At 46.5% G+C, this 20,164-nt stretch overlaps 2 protein-coding genes across 2 annotated transcripts in view; one reads left to right on the top strand and one right to left on the bottom strand.

Annotated features, from left to right (window-relative positions):
• Positions 1 to 4,481, top strand: part of ZCCHC14 (zinc finger CCHC-type containing 14) — an 85,865-nt gene extending 81,384 nt beyond the window's left edge. Inside the window, exon 13 of the mRNA XM_031002742.3 lies at positions 379 to 4,481. Within this exon, the coding sequence (XP_030858602.1) occupies positions 379 to 434 (56 nt within the window). The 3' untranslated portion in view covers positions 435 to 4,481. The remainder of the gene's footprint in view (positions 1 to 378) is intronic.
• A 1,445-nt stretch (positions 4,482 to 5,926) lies between these two features.
• Positions 5,927 to 19,890, bottom strand: MAP1LC3B (microtubule associated protein 1 light chain 3 beta). The gene is made up of 4 exons (XM_031002743.3): positions 18,202 to 19,890; positions 11,833 to 11,888; positions 8,429 to 8,535; positions 5,927 to 7,780 (listed from the first exon to the last, which is right to left on the bottom strand). The coding sequence occupies exons 1-4, from the start codon at positions 18,239 to 18,241 to the stop codon at positions 7,606 to 7,608; spliced, it is 378 nt and encodes a 125-aa protein (XP_030858603.1). The 5' UTR covers positions 18,242 to 19,890; the 3' UTR covers positions 5,927 to 7,605.
• Positions 19,891 to 20,164: the final 274 nt, after the last annotated feature.

The raw sequence follows: 20,164 nt of genomic DNA, 5'->3' as shown, positions 1-20,164 counted from the left end.
GTGCCTCCCTTCGTAAAGCTGGCTGCATCTCCAGAGGCACGGGGCACTCGCCAGCGCTCACCTGCCCTCACCCAGCGAAAGGACGCATGTTAGAGCAGCCCGCCTGACGTGTGCAGAGCCCGACTCCCAGAGGAAGCTCCCAAAGAAAAAGATGGTGAACTTTTCCTGAGTCATTTCACCCTGGTCAGATTTGATAAACTTGTAAAATTAGGTCTCATTTTGCAGGGGTAGGGAGGGAGTAGAAACGCTCAGGATGGGTGGCCTAGATTTCCAGCACCAGAATCTTGCCCAGTGGCTCTGGACACGACCGGACAGATTGGTGGTTGGTGGTGATTCTACAGTCATTCAAATTTGACCTCTTTTTTCCCCTCTCTCTAGGTACTTTTAGGTTGAAATACGCCCCTCCAGCAGAAAGTCTGGACTCCACAGATTGATATTTTTCTCTGGCAACAGAACGTTATTAAGCCATGGAGACATAAGGAAAATTCAATACAAAACCGAGAAGTCTAGTCGCTGTTGAGCTTGATCTTTTTAATCCAAAGGTGCTTTACTTTTCCTAGACTGGACAGAAAATCTAGCGTAGAAGTGCATCAAACTCGATTTATTGCCAAAACCCTAGATTGGAGCTTGGTGTCAGAACTCGCCTAGTGGGCATCTCTGTGGCTGGTGAGATCGGCCACCTCCACTTTTGGTTGCAGTGCAGAGACGCCATGTCTCCCGAAGAGCATTGCCATCACTGGCCCTCCTAGGCTCACACGTCAATTCCAGGGCAGCTACACGTGGTCTGAATTGAGAACCGAGCTTGGAGTTCTCCAAGTGGAGTTCCACCCGCCGGACTCCTAACACCCCTGGGCTAGGGAAAATGTCGACTTTGTTTTGTTCTGTTCCTAAAGTGATTAGCACTAATCTCTGGGATTTTTAAGGATTGCACTACAGAAGAATGTACCCTGATGTAAATCTCTGCGGTTCTGGGAGCCAAACTCCTCTGAGAACAGTCAGTGCAAGAGACTCCAATAATCCATATTGAAAGAGTCAGCACCAGCAGAGGCTACTCGACTTAGGACGCAACAGAGGTTTTAGTATTTCCTTCCCTCCTCCAAGCACTTGTAGCAGTTTCAGGTTTTTAATTTTTTTCTGCAAATAAATCTAAACTACATTATTAAATAGAAATAGTTTACTCGCAACAACTTAATTTCTAAGGGTCCAAGTCCCAGAGAATCCATAGTCGTCAGAGCTTTGAGAGTATCTTTCTTCCCAGCCGGTCAGTGGCTTTGAGCCCTATCTTCCACTACAAATGACCTCTCGGGGGACGGCGACAGCGCGGCTCTGTGAGTGGCTGTGAGGATGCTGCACGTCCTCAGCAGAGTTTGCAAGTTGCTTTTTCTCCCACGGGCTCCCCAAGAACCTCCAACCCCGAGGCTTATCGCTAGCGGATTCACACCTGAGACAGACATTTCAACAATGATACAGTCCTGTCGTTTATCAGCGAAAGATTGGGAATTTTCTCCTGTCAACTTCTTTTGTATTAGGCTGTGTATTGATAGTTAATTCCGTTAAAAATTACTTGGAAAACAGTGGGAAGTGGTAGGACTCTGGAAGAGGCCACACACCCGAGAGCTGCGAGATCTGTGCAAGTCTGGTTTTGGTTAGGTAGTAATAAAAGTCCTCACTGTAGATCTCTAAATTGCAACCCACGGAAATGAAAGCCTTTTGTCTGAAATTTACGGACTTAAATCTTCAAGGTTAAAGGGAATTTTCTGCTCAAATAATACTCTTATCGAAAATGCTAAAGTCTTCAATGTTAAAATACTGATTGGTAAAATCTTGCCAGGGATTTTGCAGTTGGATATTTATTTTTTAAAAAATTATAATATTCAGACTATTCTTAAAATGGGACAATCAGCCTCATGAAAAATTGATGTAAATCAGAAGAATACCCTAGAATGAGGCCTTGTGATGTGAGCGTTCAATTTGAAGAGCAGTTCCTAACTTCATAGAAACTAAAACAGAAAGTTGTTACATTTTTTTTATGACAGGCTTTTAGTAGAATTTTTTAGTTTTATTTTAGTTGAATTTTATTTCTATGCAATGCAGAATTAACAGACCTCTTCTCCTCATGGTACACAGTATTACAGTGTTGAAGTAATGGTGATGCGTATTACAACAGCTATTTAGGGGAATGTTACGTTGATCTCTTAAATTGTAAACACTACAAAATGTCAAAATAATGAGAACTGACACAACTTTGCCTTAAAGAGTACTAGACTGGACCTTCTCATATTACGTTTAAGGAAGACTTAGAGTGTTCATTGATGTTTACGATTTTAATATTTCTGAAGGCCATTACAGTGGCCTGGATATGTGCTGAAAGCCAAACTTTTAAATTTTTTGGTTTTTTAAACAAAGAAATATTTTAAATAAATCCTATTTCAACACTGAAATTGTTGAAAACTGTCTCATAACAAAAGGAAAAAACATTGGAATTTTTGTTTCAGTGGTCAGTATAGGGGAATGAAAGCGTCTGTTGTTAGCCACGTAACTATTTTGATAAGTATTAGAGGTTAACCTTAAATCCAGCAAAACATTAAAACAGAAACTTTTCAACTTGGAGCCTGCCATCCAGCGTTGAGGTAGATGAGTTCCGACACTGTCACGGCTGTGTTCCCAGCAGCGAAGGCCTCTGCGGAGCTGCCAGTCGTCTTGAACATGCATGGGCGGCGTGTGACATCTCCGGGGAGGCTGTCCAAAGTCGAGAATCGTCCGCTGTAAGTAGGAACTACACAGTGCAGGGAAAATGGAACCACCCATCCGTGAGGCCTCTTTCCTGAGGGAGCCGCACACTTGGACTTGAGAGTTTGCCAGCAGTGAGCTCGGATGCATCTCTCCAAAAGCAACCAAGATCGGCACGCCTGAAGAGCGTTTTGCGTTCATCAGACTCCTCATCTGAAAACACAGAACATATTGACCCTTTCAAGTACTTAGTCATTTTCCTGAAATTGTGGTCTGTTTCAGAATGCTGTGGCAACCAGGTAGGTGTGGCACTGGCCACGTGCCACGTCTTTGCCCTTTGTAGTCTGTCAGATATTAAAGTTTCTAACCCTGTTTTTTTAATCTCCAAGAATGGGGAAAGTGGAATGTAGAGATGGAAGCAGAACGTGATGTTGGGATACAACAGCTATTTAATCCTTTTTTATTTTTTAAGCAAAACACTCAGTTTTCTACCTTATTTTCTAATGTTGATTTCATGGTAATACTGACAGTTGGAAGTGTTTAACATAAAAACTCATTGCTAAAGAGCACTGAGGAAATGGGAGCTAGCGCACTTGTAATAAAAATAAAGACAAAATATTTTCTTGAATGCATATATGTGATTGGGTATTTTAAAAACCAGTATCATCTGTCATCTCCAAAAGATTACAGGAGTCAGCTTGTTAATATAGTAGTGTTAGTAGGTTCCGTATTTTTAATTCAGTACTTAGAATTCTAGGTCCTTTATTGCCCAAAGTCAGCACAGTTAGTTTATACCACAGACTCTGTCTTGGGGCACAGTAGTGGGGCGGGGTAGTGACTTTGCCTAAACATCACCCAGCTGGAACGCTTCCCATCTGAACAGAGGCTGAGCGGGGCTTTAGGCACTTGCCAAATGGGAACTGGGTTGCACCCTCCTTGCTCCCTGTCATTTTCTTGTCACTCTTCCTGCTTCCCAGTGTTTTATTTTATGCCTTGCTCGTTGTACATCATGATGACTGATGGTCTTCAAGGTTGTGAGGAAAGCCGTCTCCCTGCTTGACTGCTGTCCCAGAGGAGAGTTCTGTGCGACCTGAGTGGGGGTGGCTGCCATTTCCAGCATGCAGGTGACTTCCAAAGAATGAGTCAGGTGGCACTGAAAGCCATGGGTTCTGAAGAGGCGAATTTGTTGAAAAGTCCCAAGGGTCTGAATGAAAGCATCTTTAATCAACACTCAACACTCGCAATATTCTAGAAAACCATATACTGTGCTGGTTGAGGCCAAAGGTTAACATTGCTCCACTGTTCACCAAGGAAGGGGGCAGTGGCCATCCGCCGCGGCCTCACGTGCGTTATAACAAGCCCTCATCACATGTATGAGTTTTACGTGCACAAGAAGAGAAGGCTTTGGTACTGAAACTGGACACCTTGTGTACTCGATACCTTCACAGCTTCTATTGGACATATTTTCTTTTTAGGAATGAAGGAAAATTCTCCCATTTTTGAGCCATTCTTTTGTCAATTCTACAAAATTGCATGTAACTTTATAAATATTTTTAAAAGATATAGTTTTGTAAATATTTAATATTCCGCTAATTTGATTTTGAATTGTAAATGTCAAGTATTCTGTTTTTGGGGTTTTTATGTTTTATTATACTTTGTTAAAAAGGACAAATTGTACATTTTTAGAATGTTTTTATGAGTAAATTTAATGTACTGAAAATAAAAATTTTAAAAAAGGCTGTTTTATTTCACTAGGTCTTTGTCTCAGAATATGAAGCACACACCTTTTCAAATCAGTCTGAATCTCCAAACTAGGGGTTCCATCCTTTCTAGCCTCTCAGATTTACAAAAGGGATACCTGATTTTAAATCTGTTGATTCTCTATCAAGTTGCCAAGTTTTTTTTTTTTTTTTTCCAGATGGAGTTTCGTTCTTGTTGCCCAGGCTGGAATGCGGTGACACGATGTCAGCTCACACCAACCTCCCTGGTTCAAGCGATTCTCCTGCCTCAGCCTCCCGAGTAGCTGGGATTACAGGCATGCGCCACCACGCCCGGCTAATTTTGTATTTTTTAGTAAAGACTTGGGCTTCTCCATGTTGGTCAGGCTGGTCTAGAACTTCGGACCTCAGGTGATCCTCCTGCCTCAGCCTCCCAAAGTGCTGGGATTACAGGCGTGAGCCACCACACCTGGCCAAGTTTTGTATTTTTTTTTTTTTTAAGTGTCCCTGCTAATAACAAAGATGTAAATTCCTGATTTGGGGTTAAAGATGTTCCAGCACGAGTTTCCATGAAAATGAAAGTTGGCATGAATGGATCTCAGATACCTTGGGAATGTGGCCCTACCCTGAAGTAGCTCTTTCCCAGGGAGGGAGCAGGCCTGCTGCGGAGGTGGGTGACACAGTGACACAAGCCACCAGCTGCCACATCAGCCTGTGACTGACTCGGCATTGAACAGAATCACTCTCATGGCATTAAGACCACACCCTTCTGGATTTGGGAGGTGGCAACATACTGAGCATGTGCACTGGTGATGTCAGGGAAGTGAGTGGGGCCACAGCACCCACGGGGAGCTCCGAAGATGGGACAAGGGACACAGACGCTTCTATTGAGCAGCTGGCCTGGGAAGGCAGTTTTCTCAGGTCACTCCCTTGTATTTTTCAACAGACTTTTAGGTGCCTACTTAAACCGGAGCTGGGCTCAGAGTTCCCTAGATGAAGAGGTTGGCCACTTTTTGTCTGGTCTGAGTGCTGAAGTGTGTGTGTGCTGCATCTGTACACGGTGCCAACAGCTCCCCACTGGGTCCCCCAAGGGTACACTTGCTCGACCACACACACATACCTAATAAATACTTATGGTGGTGGGTGGTTTACAGCAGTAGGTTGTTGGGTGTTTAGTCCCACAAAACACGTAGGTCAATTCGCATCCATCCTCATAGCCTGTGGCACGTGAGTTCTCAAGAGGACTTGGCTTTGTAAAGGCCAGACCTGGTGGCAGGGCCTTGGCGAAGGTGGAGGGGGCCCTTGACAAGGCAGAGGCCCTCGGAGGGCAATGCTCCTCCATGTGAGTGCGCCCTCTGCACGAGAGGACCAGCCTGGATGCCCCTCCTTGGAAATACAAGGACCCGCTTGGCTTTGGAAAGTACAAACAGTGTGGGATCCAAGTCTCAAATACGGAATCCCATTAAACTGGGCTTTGATGACAGTTTTTAATTGTGCCTTTATTCAACTTAGTTCATTAAAAATGTTTTAAAGATCCTATAAATAAAGTGACCACTCACGTGGGATATAGGTCACCCCTCAGCATGTTATTTTTTTTCTTAAAAAGCAGTATTTCTTATAGGAATCTTACTGATCACACGGTAGTTACAATAATGTCAGATATGATGTATACAGTCTAAACGAGACAGGCCAGTTAAGAATTTACATAATGTAAAAATACACATATTAAAAGTTAGCCAAGTGGACAGACGCATGCAGGGGTGGGGGGAACAGGTGACAGGAACTCCTTTAACAATCAGTAGAGGGCCCAGATGCAAAGAATCTGGTTTTCCCCGTTACAGTAAACAGCTTTCACTAACGTATACAGGTATTTCATACACATCTAAACACACAAGGGTAAGTTGTGACCTGCTACACATAGGGTCTACAGTGGTGTAATTGTGATTTTCCTGTGATACTCCCAAGAAAACTATAAATAGTGAACCCCATGCAAGTAGTGGGAAGCACTAGTCTTTTATCACAGGTTGAACCTGAGGAGGTTTAACTCTTGACATTAGTATCTGTAAAGAGCGTACGGCTCTTTTTGCTATGTTTTCTCCACAACTGACATGCACTTGGTGTGGGAGAATTCTGATGGCTGTCTGACCTAACAGTGATAACTACTATTCAAAATGTGGGTACCTTTTCAGTAATACTGAGTTACACATTTAACATTAAAAAAAACAAAAACGTGGATCATCCACAGCTTTAAGCCGGAAGGCAGAAGGGAGTGTGTCTGAATGTTAATGTTTTCAGTTATACTATTTTGTGGTTTCTCCCGCTGTACTCCAGAGTGACACTGGTACACTGCTGCTTTCCGTAACAACACAGGCACTAGTTTGAACTCAGACAAAACCTGAAACAGAAGAAATGCCACTCTTTCTCCAGGATCTTTTAAGAAACTCGATCAAAATTATAAATTATTCAAGTTTCCTTTTGAGTGGTGTCTTTATGTGTGTAACTATCTAGAGAACAAACCAAACCAGAAATGTCTACCCCTGCAAGAGTGCGGACTTTGGGTGTGGTTCTGTTAGGAGTCAGGGACCTTCAGCAGTTTACAGTCAGGGCCGTTTTCTTACACAGCCCGTTTACCCTGCATTTGTGCCAACTGTGATGGCAAATGCGTTTTGCGGGGGTTACGCTTCACAACTCAGGCCTAAAGATCCTCTTAGGGAGATCTCTCTAGCTGAGTAGAAAACTTCTACCCAAAAAGGCGGCGGGTTCTGTGAACCTGAAGAGAAGACTCAGGGTCTCTCTGAAAGCCTTTAAATTACTGCTGGAATTACAAGTTCCTATTAGTGAGAAAAGAGCATTAAAATAACTTGAAGGTCTATTTTATTGGCAACTTAGAATGCAAAGTATTTTATTTTTAAACTTTTAAAATTTGAAAACAAGCTAGCCTACATTAAATAATATAGTTTCCAAAGCTGAATGTGCTCACTTGGAGCTCAGTTTTTCTGCTTGAAACACAAACACAACTTCCTAACACTCCTAGGTGGGAACACTACTGTTTGATGATCTGTGATTAGATGAACTGATCGATCTCAGTTGGTAACATCCCTTTTTTTTCCTTGGTAAGGGTTTAAAAAATTCTAGAATAGATGCATTTTTTCTGGTTTTACACTGACAATTTCATCCCGAATGTCTCCTGGGAGGCATAGACCATGTACAGGAATCCATCTTCATCTTTCTCACTCTCATACACCTCTGAGATTGGTGTGGAGACGCTGACCATGCTGTGTCCGTTCACCAACAGGAAGAAGGCCTGATTAGCATTGAGCTGTAAGCGCCTTCTATTGAAAGAAAACAACGTGAAGAAATATTGACAACAATATAAGAAGGATGAAGCATGTGTTAAAACATCACCCACTCTGATCAGTAAAATATAAAAATGTTCTAAATGCTCTTGAATCCAATACTTCTCATAAAGCACAGGACATTTCCTTTGATTATATTGACATGAGCTATAATCACTGAAAGATTACATATTAGGCTGATTTTAAACTAGTATACTGTCTGAACAGCTGTTAAACTGCCTAATGTAAGAAAGCAGTTCAAATACAGTTTCCAAACTATTCTAAGATCTAAGCCTGTGCCATTTACTGCCACTCACTGAGTCTACATTCTCTTTAACTAACTAGCTTTGCTGTACAAAACCTTAACAACTTGTAACACTGATTTTAAACACGAAACATCTACACGATGTTATGATGAAAGAAACGGGCTCTGCAGTCTAGCAAGTAATATAAAACCTAAAAAAAAGAAACATTTTATAGTTTAATTAAGTTGAAATTGTTTTAATCATAATTGAATCAGAACTGAATTCAGCTGAAAAATATTTTTTAAAGATTTTAACCAGAACTAAAGATTTATCTGTAAGTTTCATAAAGAATAAGAAGTTACTCAAAGGAAATTTATTATGAAACAAAGGTGACTGATACCTAATTATCTTGATGAGCTCACTCATGTTGACATGGTCAGGTACAAGGAACTTTGTTTTATCCAGAACAGGAAGCTGCTTCTCACCCTTGTATCGTTCTATTATCACCTGGAAAAGAAGCCAGAAGTGATTTTAAAACAGTCATCAGGGCCAGGCGCGGTGGCTCACGCCTGTAATCCCAGCATTTTGGGAGGCCCAGGCGGGCACATCACGAGGTCAGGAGACTGAGACCATCCTGGCTAACATGGTGAAACCTCATCTCTACTAAAAATACAAAAAAAAAAATTAGCCAGGCGTGATGGCGGGCGCCTGTAGTCCCAGCTACTCAGGAGGCTGAGGCAGGAGAATGGCGTGAACCCGGGAGGTGGAGCTTGCAGTGAGCCGAGATCGCACCACTGCACTCCAGCCTGGGTGACAGAGCGAGACTCCATCTCAAAAAAAAAAAGTCATCAGGCTGGGCATGGTGGCACATGCCTGTAATCCCAGCACTTTGGGAGGGTGAGGTGAGCAGATCACCTGAGGTCAGGAGTTCGAGACCAGCCTGGTCAACATGGCAAAACCCCGTCTCTACTAAAAATACAAAAATTATCCAGGTGTGGTGGCAGGTGCCTATAATCCCTTCCAGCTACTCGGGAGGCTGAGACAAGCTTGAACCTAGGAGGCGGAGGTTGCAGTGAGCTGAGATTGCGCCACTGCACTCCAGCCTAGGGCATAGAGCTAGACTGTCTCCAATAAATAAATAAAATAGTCATCAACAATTAAAAATATACAAAATGCCTCCTACAGTCTAACTGGCACATGCCAAAATGGGCTTTGAAACAGCACATTCACTAGTTTCCTCATAGCTCTCCTGTGAAGAGTGATCATTTGCTAGCTTAGACATCTACCCCTTACAAAATATGGTACAAGAGAGACGATATAGCTGCCGTCAGGTAGGAAGCGGGGGAAGATACTTGGCTATGTATCCTTTCATTCAGTTTCAGTTTTGGAACCATGAAAAATATATGCCTAGTCAGAAAAAGACCTCAAGCCTTACCGAGGCAGAGAGGCTGGGAACTAGCTTCAAGCACAAAACATCTGAAACTCTCAATTCCAAAACTACCATATCCTGAGACATGGCTGAAGTTTTTTTTTTTTTTTTGAGACAGAGTCTTGCTCTGTCGCCCAGGCTGGAATGTAGTGGCACGATCTTGGCTCACTGCAACCTCCGACTCCCTGGTTCAAGCAATTCTCCTGCCTCAGCCTCCTGAGTAGCTGGGATTACAGGCACCTGACACCACGCCCAGCTAATTTTTGTATTTTTAGTAGAGACGGGGTTTCACCATCTTGGCCAGGCTGGTCTCGAACCCCTGACCTCGTGATCCACCCACCTCGGCCTTCCAAAGTGCTGGGATTACAGGCGTGAGCCACTGCGATCGGCCAGCTGAAGTTCTAATGAAAGTAAATGCATGTGTTTTGGGAGCCACGGTGACTCAGGCTGGTTGTTCTGGTGCATAAGGAGGTGAGGCTATGCGTTCCAGGCCAACCTGGGAAACAGAAAAACCTCTCATCCATTAAAAAAAAAAAAAAAGTAAATGCCTGTGTTTTAATAAATGTGTAAGTTCCTAATTATAGTAATATGCTCAATGTTTTTCCACACTAGAGACTGTCTAGTGGACATGAAAAAATTATATTTGACAAGGCAAGTAGAGTCCATTATTAGCTGGTTCTAGAGACAAAGTTTTGTGCATAATGACCTGGTACTTTCATTTTGATAAAATATTTCTTTAAATGAGGTTAAAAATACAAATATTTGAGGCCAGGTGCGGTGGCTCACGCCTGTAATCCCAGCATTTTGGGAGGCCAAGGCAGGCAGATCACAAGGTCAGGAGACTGAGACCATCCTGGCTAACATGGTGAAACCCCGTCTCTACTAAAAATACAATAAAAATTAGCCGTGCATGGTGGTGGGCGCCTGCAGTCCCAGCTACTCAGGAGGCTGAGGCAGGAGAATGGCGTGAACCCGGGAGGTGGAGCTTGCAGTGAGCCGAGATCACGCCACTACACTCCAGCCTGGGTGACAGAGCGAGACTGCATCTCAAAAAAAAAAAAAAAATTATATATATATACACACACACACACACACACACACACACACACACACGTATTTGATCTACACAGGGAACAAATATAGTTTCATATTATGAATTTAAATAAAGCCATCAGGCCGGCGTGGTGACTCACGCCTGTAATCCCAGCACTTTGGGAGGCCGACGTGGGCGGATCATGAGGTCAAGAGATCAAGACCATCCTGGCCAACATGGTGAAACCCTGTCTCTACTAAAAATACAAAAATTAGCTGGGCGTAGTGGCACGTGCCTGTAGTCCCAGCTATTCAGGACGCTGAGGCAGGAGAATCACTTGAACCTGGGAGGCGGAGGTTGCAGTGAGCCGAGATCGCACCACTACACTCCAGCCTGGGCGACACAGCAAGACTCCATCTCAAAATAAATAAATAAATAAATAATCCATTGGCTCCTCACTATGCTTCCTTTCCATGGAGCAAAATATTTTGTTTTTTTTTTTAGTTTTAAGCTGCTATAATATCTGACCACAGATGAGCCTCTGAGTCTCATTAGCGTCCGTGTTTACTGAACGCTGTGGACATCTTCTCTATATACGGTAATTCTTCCACCCTGTCACAACAAAGAGAAGTTGAGTGGCAGGAATGGGAAATCTTTACATGCTTCTTTGGGAAAGAAAAATGCTTATTTGTACATTGTTCCGTTGTGTGAGACCTACATAGGGTTCTGTGTAAGGCCGAGTCAAGCCGTCATCACCTTCCTTGGTTAAGTTTGAGAGCTTTATCTAGCGGGCACGTTCAGAAGTGTGATATGCACAAGGAAATATCAGTGTGTAGGCTCCACCTGCCTGAGTTTAAGTGGTAGCAGAAATTAGAGGCAGTACAGAAATCTTCGCTCCTGAGGCCAGCCAGTAGCTCATGCCTATAATCCCAACACTTTGAGAGATCAAGGTGGAGGATCATTTGAGCCCAGGAGTTTGAGATCAGCCTGGGTTGTTAAACATAGCAAGACCCTGTCTCTACAAAAAACTTAAAAAATTAGCCAGGTGTGGTGTTGTGTGCCTCTAGTCAGAGCTACTCAGGAAGCTGAGGAGGGAAGACTGCTTGAGCACAAGGTGGCTGAGACTGCACTGAGCTATGATCGCACCACCGCACTCCAGCCTGGGAAAAAGAGTGAGACCCTGTCTCTTAAAAAAAAGATACCTCTCTCTAGGTTGTGACACTGACACCCAGGGTTTGGCTGTCTGGTGATTCCTGTAAAAACCCCTGTCAAGCGGATGCACTTATGCAGTGCTCTCCTCTGTGTACATTCATGACTGAAACCGAGGCCCAAGACTACCTACCGGGATTTTGGTTGGATGCTGCTCTCGAATAAGTCGGACATCTTCTACTCTTTGTTCTGCAATGAAATGAAGAGACAGACGCATTATTAAGGGCCAGGCAGCTTCTTCCCAGCACTGCTGCTGGTTCTCCATCCAAGTTCAGCTGTTAGCTGTGGCACAGCAGAACACTGAAGACATCTTTCCTAGGACTTAAAGAAACAAAACACGAACACTTCAAATCTGATAAAGGTTTGTATCTAAGGCCAAGGGCAACATAACATACATGGCTCTATCAGGTGATAGGACAAAGACCAGGAATATGGGACAACTAGTTTCAAGGAATTGGGAGCCCAAAGTCTGTGGTCAGATATACAAGGCAGACCCACTGCATGAGTCCCAGTCCTTCCTCCAAAGACCACTACCACCTATAATGTTAACTTCAATTTTTGTTAATTTTCCACACTATAAGTTGGAAATGGAATACATTATAAACCAGGAAATGCAATTTTTCCCTTATCACTTCCAGCTTTTTAATGATATGGTGCCCAAGAGAAAATGAACTGCTCAAGAGAATGGAATATGACGCCTGTAATCCCAGCACCTTGGGAGGCTGAGGTGGGCAGTTCACTTGAGGTCAGGAGTTCGAGACCAGCCTGGCCAACATGGTGAAACCCTGTCCCGTCTCTACTAAAAGTATAAAAATTAGCCGGGCGTGATGGCACATGCCTGTAGTCCCAGCTACTCGGGAGGCTGAGGCAGGAGAATCACTTGAACCTGGGACACGGAGGTTGCAGTGAGTGGACATTGCACCACTGCACTCCAGCATGGGCGACAGAGCCAGACTCCATCTCAAAAAAAAAAAAAAATCTTTTCTCCCTTTTAATAGAATCACTTATTGATAATTTCAACAACTGCACTAGACTGTGGGCAATACAGGGAAAAAAAACAAGCCAAGTCCAGTTCCCAGAAACCCAAAAATACAGTTAGAGAGAAGTCATTTACAAAGCAATATGTGTGTTAAAAAAAAAAAAAGGCAATATGTGAACATATGACTTAGATGGCATTATTTAAAACCTACAAAAAAAAAAAATGAGCAAAATAACCTTGATTTACTATGGTAGGATTGATTCTCACGGTAAGCGCAAATAAATAATCAATGTCATGAACTTCCTGAGACAGAAAAAATATGGTGTGGCCTACATAAATATGACGTTACTCTAATATCATTGCCAATCTCATTTGGATTAAAAAAAATTTTAGTATCATTCTTTTTTTGAGACAGAGTCTCACTCTGTTGCCCAGGCTGGACTGCAGTGGTGCAATCTCCGCCTCCTGCGTTCACACCATTCTCCTGCCTCAGCCTCCCGAGTAGCTGGGACTACAGGCGCCTGCCACCACACCCAGTTAATTTTTTTGTATTTTTAGTAGAGACGGGTTTCACCCTGTTAACCAGGATGGTCTCCATCTCCTGACCTCGTGATCCGCCCACCTCAGCCTCCCAAAGTGCTGGGATTACAGGCGTGAGCCACCAAGCCCAGCTCAATTTCAGTAACACTCTTTATAAAAAGTTTTAAAATTCCTGTGTTCAAGTACAGCCATAAGTTCGACTTCTGTTTCCCCATCCAAAACTTTAAAATCAGCTTCTAAGATACATTGCTAAATATAAACATCTTTGCGACAAAGATTGCAAACTCATGGATTTCTACCAGTGCATATTCCTATTGAATAAATATGCAAATGATAAATTTAGTGGCTGGGCGCAGTGGCTCTTGCCTGTAACCCCAGCACTTTGGGAGGCCGAGGTGGGTGGATCACGAGGTCAGGAGTTTGAGACTAGCCTGGCCACAATGGTGATAGCCCATCTCTACTAAAAATACAAAAATGAGCTGGGCACGGCGTCCGGCGCCTGTAATCCCAGCTACTCGGGAGGCTGAGGCAGGAGAATCGCTTGAACCCGGGAGGCACAGGTTGCAGTCAGCCGAGATCACGCCACTGCACTCTAGTCTGGGCGACAGAGCAAGACTTTTGTCTCAAAAAAAATGAAAAATAAAAATAATAATGACAAATTTTGCTATTGTTAACAGTAAAATTAACCTAGTGGCTCTTATCCTTTGACTCCTTCTCTACTTCCCAGCGAGATTCTCAGTGACCCCTCATCATCACCTCTCCTAAGTATGAGACCTCTTCCTATGCCTGTCCTACCCCAGACCCTCTTCACAATAAAAACCTCCATTGTGTCAGTGTAGATTCAGTGTATAGGGTAAATCACGATTTAATTCACTCCAGCAAATAAGTGATACCTCTTTCATATATCCTGGAATGTTTCACATTTAAAAGCTTATCCTAATAAATCTAAAAGTAGGAACGTTCAGGCAGAGGGAAAAGAATATTTTTTTTTTTTTTGAGACAGAGTCTTGCTCTGTCACCCAGGCTGGAGTGCAGTGGCGCGATCTCTGCTCACTGCAAGCTCCGCCTCCCAGGTTCACACCATTCTCCTCCCTCAGCATCCCAAGTAGCTGGGACTACAGGCGCCCGCCACCACGCCCGGCTAATTTTTTGTATTTTTAGTAGAGACAGGGTTTCATCATGTTAGCCAGGATGGTCTCAATCTCCTGACCTCGTGATCCGCCCACCTTGGCCTCCCAAAGTGTTGGGATTACAGGCGTGTGCCCCCACGCCCGGCTGGAAACATTTTTTTAATATAGGAAACTAGGTTTGGCTGGGTGCGGTGGCTCACGCTCGTAAACCCAGCACTTTGGGAGGCCGAGGCGGGCGGATCACCTGAGGTCTGGAGTTAGAGACCATCCTGGCCAACACGGTGAAACCCTGTCTTTACTAAAAATACAAAAATTAGCTGGGCGTGATGGTGGGCGCCCGTAATCCCAGCTACTCAGGAGGCTAAGGCAGGAGAATCACTTGAACCCAGGAGGCGGAGGTTGCAGTGAGCTGAGATCATGCCACTGCACTCCAGCCTGGGTGACAGCGCGAGATCCTGTCTCAAAAAAAAAAAAAAAAAAAAAAGCAAAGAAGAAAAAAACAGGCTCTATGAAGTTTCAAAGTCTGAAACTATAGTGTTTAAAGTTATCTTTATCCTGATTTATTCCCAAAACACGACCTAAAAAGCCAAAAATGATTATTTTCATGAAAGGCGGGCAGTAGATAAAAGACAAGTTACTTCCCTAAGCTGTAAAGAGTAACACCCAAGTCCCATAGGAGCATCTTAGCATGCTGTCCAGCAGCAATGAAAACCCAGTGCTGAGCCTGGAGCAACTGGCTGTACACGGTACACACTGATGCTCCACTCTCATTCTTCAGGAGACAGCTGTTTTAGAGGCTAACAGTATATTTAACAAAAGCATTATCAACAGCACAGTCAATGGCATAGAAGGAGGGCAAGTCTTTTACTCCCTGTTTCCTAATGCTGTAATCATCTGTTTTTGTCTTTCTCAACAGACTGCCCCGCTGGCAGTCAAGGACCCAGCTCCAGTCCAATCTGTGTCCCCCCAGGGCTCAGGCTTGTACATAGAAGAGAGTTCATCAATAACTGAATGAAAGCTGTAGAACAGAAATGAACACTGCTCCACACGCACAGCAAAAGCTAACCTGCTTCCCCAGATTCCTTTCTTCTAAAACAAGAAAGATCCTTAAAAGCCTTTACAAACATTAAAACAAACGGTAGGAGCCTAAGGTGTCCTATTTTTAAGAACACGTTCTTTGCAAAGTTGTTATGAGATATCTTCAGTCATTTTAAGTAAAATTTCAGTTTTTCCAGGATTTTCCAGGATTTACTTCTCAGAGAGAAACTGAAGCACTCCCCCTCCCCCAAGGCCAGGCGTGGTGGCTCACACCTGTAATCCCAGGACTTTGGGAAACCAAGGTGGGAGGATCACTTGAGGCCAGTAGTTAAAAGACCAGCCTGGGCCACACAGCAACAACTCTATTTGTCTGTTTGGTTTCTTTTTTTGGTAGAGATGAGCTCTCACTATGTTGCCCAGGCTGGTCTTGAACTCCCGAACTCAAGCGATCCTGCCTTCGCCTCCCAAAGTGCTGGGATTACAGGTGTGAGCCACCATGCCCCACACAATTTTAATTTTTGAAGTTCATTCAATATTTCCAACACATCTCCAAGGACACACTATGTCTCCTGACTCACACAGTCTTGGTCCACTTAACATACTGGAAATGATGGCTACCTACTGGAGAATGGAAGAATTCATGCCAGGTTAAAGGTACCAGTCCAGACTCTGCCACTAGGTGGACCATGATCTTCACCACCAGGCCCCACCCAGTTTCTTTAGCTACAAAAGGAAGGGGTTGTTTTCAGTGAGCCTTAAATCCATTTCAACTTTGAGAACCCTGTCAATCCTGGTAGAGTTTATCAGCAGAGCTATATTCAGTATTAACCTCAAACTCACTCACTTGGAAAGAGAAAGCACCACTCAAGCTAACTGGGGTAATCTTAGGCTCCATAAAGAGGTTCTCTCTAAGGATTCATTTCCCTCACTTACTGTGCTACACATGTCTGAAAACTGTCAGTACTCATGATCAAAATTACCAAAATATTCATGAACTAGAAAGATTTTTTTTAATTACCAAAATCAGAAGGAAAGGTAACAGCTGTTAAGATATTTGACACATTTCTACAAAGTGACTATTAAAGAGATATTTAAAGGGGAGGGGCAAAATAAAGGTGAGCCAATGGAAAAACCCTGAAAATACAGTATATACAAGATACATACATCAGTGGGAAAAAAATGGGGCATTATTGCTGGTCTACCCTCAGGGCCAATTTTAGGTTCCAGGAAATTCCTTGTTCGGATGTGTTAGTCTCACATTTCCTACCCTTACTACCTACTCTTCGCAGAGACTTTTCCAGAATAACCCAAAAGTACTAAGCAAAAAAGAAAATAACTATAGTTTCTGTTATGAGAAAAACGGCATCTCTCCTACACAAATGTTCCCAGTTAACTTTTCAATGGTGCAAACAGAAGCCAGGTCTGAGGTGGGCCGCTGGATCGCTTTAGCCCGGGAGGTCGAGGCTGCAGTGGGCTGTGATTGCACCACTGCACTCCAGCCCAGGTGACAGAGTGAGACCCTGTCTCAAAATAGAAAAGAAAATCTGTCTTAAATGCTGCTCTCAGGGCTCAATAAGCCTAGACACTATAGTAAAGAGTTCATTAAGGTGACTAACAAGAAAACTACTAACAAAAAAGGCACGTGTAAGTCTTGCTAACCAACGGACTGCCTCAAGAGGCTGTTTGAAAAGATATGCTTGGCAAGCTAAGGTCCATTTTCATTTACTGAAGTTCCTCAGGCATAAGAAAAAAAAAATAATGGTCAATGAGACCTGCAAAACTATATCCAAACTCAAATGAATGCTAAACTCTTTCTAGACTCCGGGAAACTAGGCAAAAGCAGACAAACAGCACCACTGTATGGGCTCCTGACGAGGATGGCGGCAGGCATTCGCAGTCCACCGCGATGAACACGGTGCTTCCCTTCCAAACCGGTGTCTGGAACTTAGGCAACAACAGATATCTGGATCTGCTGCGTTCTCTTGCTCAAGCGGGAAATAATCACTTCGCATCATCTGCGTGGAGTAAATATTGTGATGGTGACACCTGCACGTTTAACCAAATGCCAGGACACCGAAGTTGGGTTTCCAGTCTGAACCGGCAGAAAAGGGATGTATTCGGTATTCCTGGTGCCAAGGAGAGAACGTAATCGCAACCCCAAGAGAAGTCTCCCACCCCAGCTCCTGGGCTACAGACAGGAACTGTCAACACCGCTGTGGGCCGTCCCGGGCGCGGCGAGGCCGGGGCCCAGCACATTCCCCTCCTCTCGACCGAGGCACCGGGGTCTGTAAGAGGCACTCGCACCCGGGCGGGCTCCCTCGACGGGAAAACCAGCCCTGAAGGTGACGCGCTGGGTCCCGGCGCAGCCCCGCTTCAGAGCCGAACTGCCCAGCGCGGCCCCGGGGGCTCTTGGGCCCCAGAAGCGCGACCCTCGCCCGCAGCGCGCTTGCGGGGGCGGCGGTGGCCGGGGTACGGCAGGCACCCCGCCGCGGAGGGCGCGGGGTGATTCAGCAGGCCCGGGGCCCCGAGCGCACCGGCCCCCGCCCGCCCTCCGCCGGCTGCCTCCTCCCAGGCCTCCGAGGGGTCCGCAGGCCGCCCCGGCCCAGAGCAGCCCCCGGCCCTCCCGGCTCGGCCCCGGCCTGGGTCCCTCACGGGGCCCCGGGCCCCGCGTCCCTCGGCCCCGCCGGCCGGCAGCCACCGGCCCCGCTCGGCCTCCCGGCCCGGCCCCGGCCCCTCACGGCGTCCCAGGCCCTGCCTCCCTCCACAGCTCGGACCCCGGCCCCGCCGCACCCGCCGCCCTCGCGGCGACACTCACCGAAGGTGCGGCGCTGCTTGAAGGTCTTCTCCGACGGCATGGTGCGGGGATCTGGGCGGCGGCGGCGGCGGCGGCGACGACGCGAGGGTCCCGGCGGCTCCTGGGGGCGGCGGCTGCTGCGGCGGCGAATCCGACTCTGGCGATAGCCACTTCCCTTGTATCTCCTCAGCCCGCAGCCTGGTCAGGTGACTCGCGACGCGTCACCGAGAGGCGGCGCCAGAGCCGGCCGGGGCCGCCGCCATGACGGGCGTGGCGGAACCCAGCAGCGGCACGCAGCGTGGGGGCGGAGCAGGTGTGTGCGCGTGCGCGATGGGCGAAACGCGCTCTCTGCGCATGCTTCCGGTCGTGCCCCAGCCCCGCCCAGCACCGCTGGGCGCCTGAGGCCCCTGAGGTGACGGTTGTGGGTTGGGCCGCACCCCGGGGCTGTGGGCGCTCGGGAGCCTGCTGCCCGGCCCTGAGGAGATGGCAGCGCGGGGCGGGGGAAGCTGAGCCACAGGCGGGGTGTCCCGGGGCAGTCTTGAGGGAGCGGTCAGAGGAAGGGACATGGGGCAAACCCGACCATCCTTTCCCCTCCAGAGAGAGACTTGGTGCTGCCCGAGACGCCGGCACCCCGGGCTGAGGCGCGCAGGGCAGGCCGCGCCGTCTCCGGGAGGCAGGGTCGCCGCTTGCCCGTGGAGCCCTGGCCCCCTCTGCGTGCAGGGGTGCGCGTGGTCCGTGGGTGGCTTCCGGGGAGCGGCCGCTGGTGACCTCCGCCCGCGGTCACTCGACGCCCACCTTTGGCGCGTTTGCGCAACTGCTTTTGTCCCGAGCCTTCATTCTGGGCGCAGTCCCCTCTCCCAGTCCCCCCGCCGAGGCGCCTGGAACTCTCCTGGTGGCTGTAAGATATTCCTACCGTTAGGTCGTCTGTGGCGACCGCCAGGCCTGCCCCACATCGCTAGCCGCCCTGTCTACCCCTCAGCCTCCCAGCCACTAAACTCGCTGGACAACCTTACACTAGTGACAGTTTTTGAGTCTCAGACTCATCTGTGAAAGGGCAGTCGTATTTGAAGACTCCAAATGGGCTGCAGTGCGTAAACCACCATGCGATATTTGGTTGCTATTGCCCACCTCAGCTTGTGGCCAATGTATCTCTGTAGGAACAGCACTAGATTCTTTGGGGTTTTTTTGAGACAGGGTCTTGCTCTGTTGCCCAGCCTGGAATGCAGTGGCACGATCATAGCTCACGGCGGCCTCGGTCGCCTGGGCTCAAGGGATCCTCCTGCCTCAGCCTCCCGAGAAGCTGGGAGTAGAGCCGGGATCTCGCTGTGTTGCCCAGGCTGGTCTTGAACTCCTGGCCTCAAGCAACCCTCCCGCCTCGGCCTCCTTAAGAGTTGGGATTACAGGCGTGAGCCACTGCTCCCGGCTATTTGGCTGTTTTTGTTCTTTAACATCTAATACTTTGAAAGAGCCCCATAGTTCCAGGATTTCTCCTTTTGACTTTGTAAAAGCCTTTCTTCTATCCCAATTGGATAAAGTAATTGGATTAGGCTAATACACTCTACACTGTGACCTTGAATCATACAAAACATGAAAATAGCGGGGGGCGGTGGCTCAAGCCTGTAAACCCAGCTCTCAGGGAGGCAGAGGCTGGGAGGATCGCTTGAGCCCAGGAGTTTGAGACCTGACTGGGCAACATAGCAAGACCCCGTCCTCCACAAAAAAGAAAAAAAAAGTATGAAAATGTATTTCTCGCGCCAGGTGCGGCGACTCATGCCTGTAATTCCAGCACTTTGGGAGGCCAAGGCAGGAGGATCACGAGGTCAAGAGTTTGAGACCAGCCTGGTCAACATGGCGAAACCCCCATCTCTACTAAAAATACAAAAATTAGCCGGGTGTGGTGGCAGGTGCCTGTAATCCCAGCTACTCGGGAGGCTGAGGCAGGAGAATCGCTTGAAACCGGAAGGCAAAGGTTGCAGTGAGCCAA

The sequence above is a fragment of the Gorilla gorilla genome, chromosome 18 (genome assembly GCF_029281585.2).
Source record: "Gorilla gorilla gorilla isolate KB3781 chromosome 18, NHGRI_mGorGor1-v2.1_pri, whole genome shotgun sequence".
In the NCBI taxonomy this organism is placed as follows: Eukaryota; Metazoa; Chordata; class Mammalia; order Primates; family Hominidae; genus Gorilla; species Gorilla gorilla.
The sequence above is the reverse complement of the archived record's forward strand: the minus strand, read 5'-3'. Positions and strand labels throughout refer to the sequence as shown.

Coding starts and splice junctions, on each gene's coding strand:
- MAP1LC3B (XM_031002743.3), bottom strand. CDS start 18,241: ATGCCGTCGGAGAAGACCTTCAAGCAGCGCCGCACCTTCG. Junction 8,536..11,832: donor AGCATCCAACCAAAATCCCG/GTAGGTAGTCTT, acceptor CTTCTTTTCCAG/GTGATAATAGAACGATACAA. Junction 7,781..8,428: donor GAGCTCATCAAGATAATTAG/GTATCAGTCACC, acceptor TTCTTTCAATAG/AAGGCGCTTACAGCTCAATG.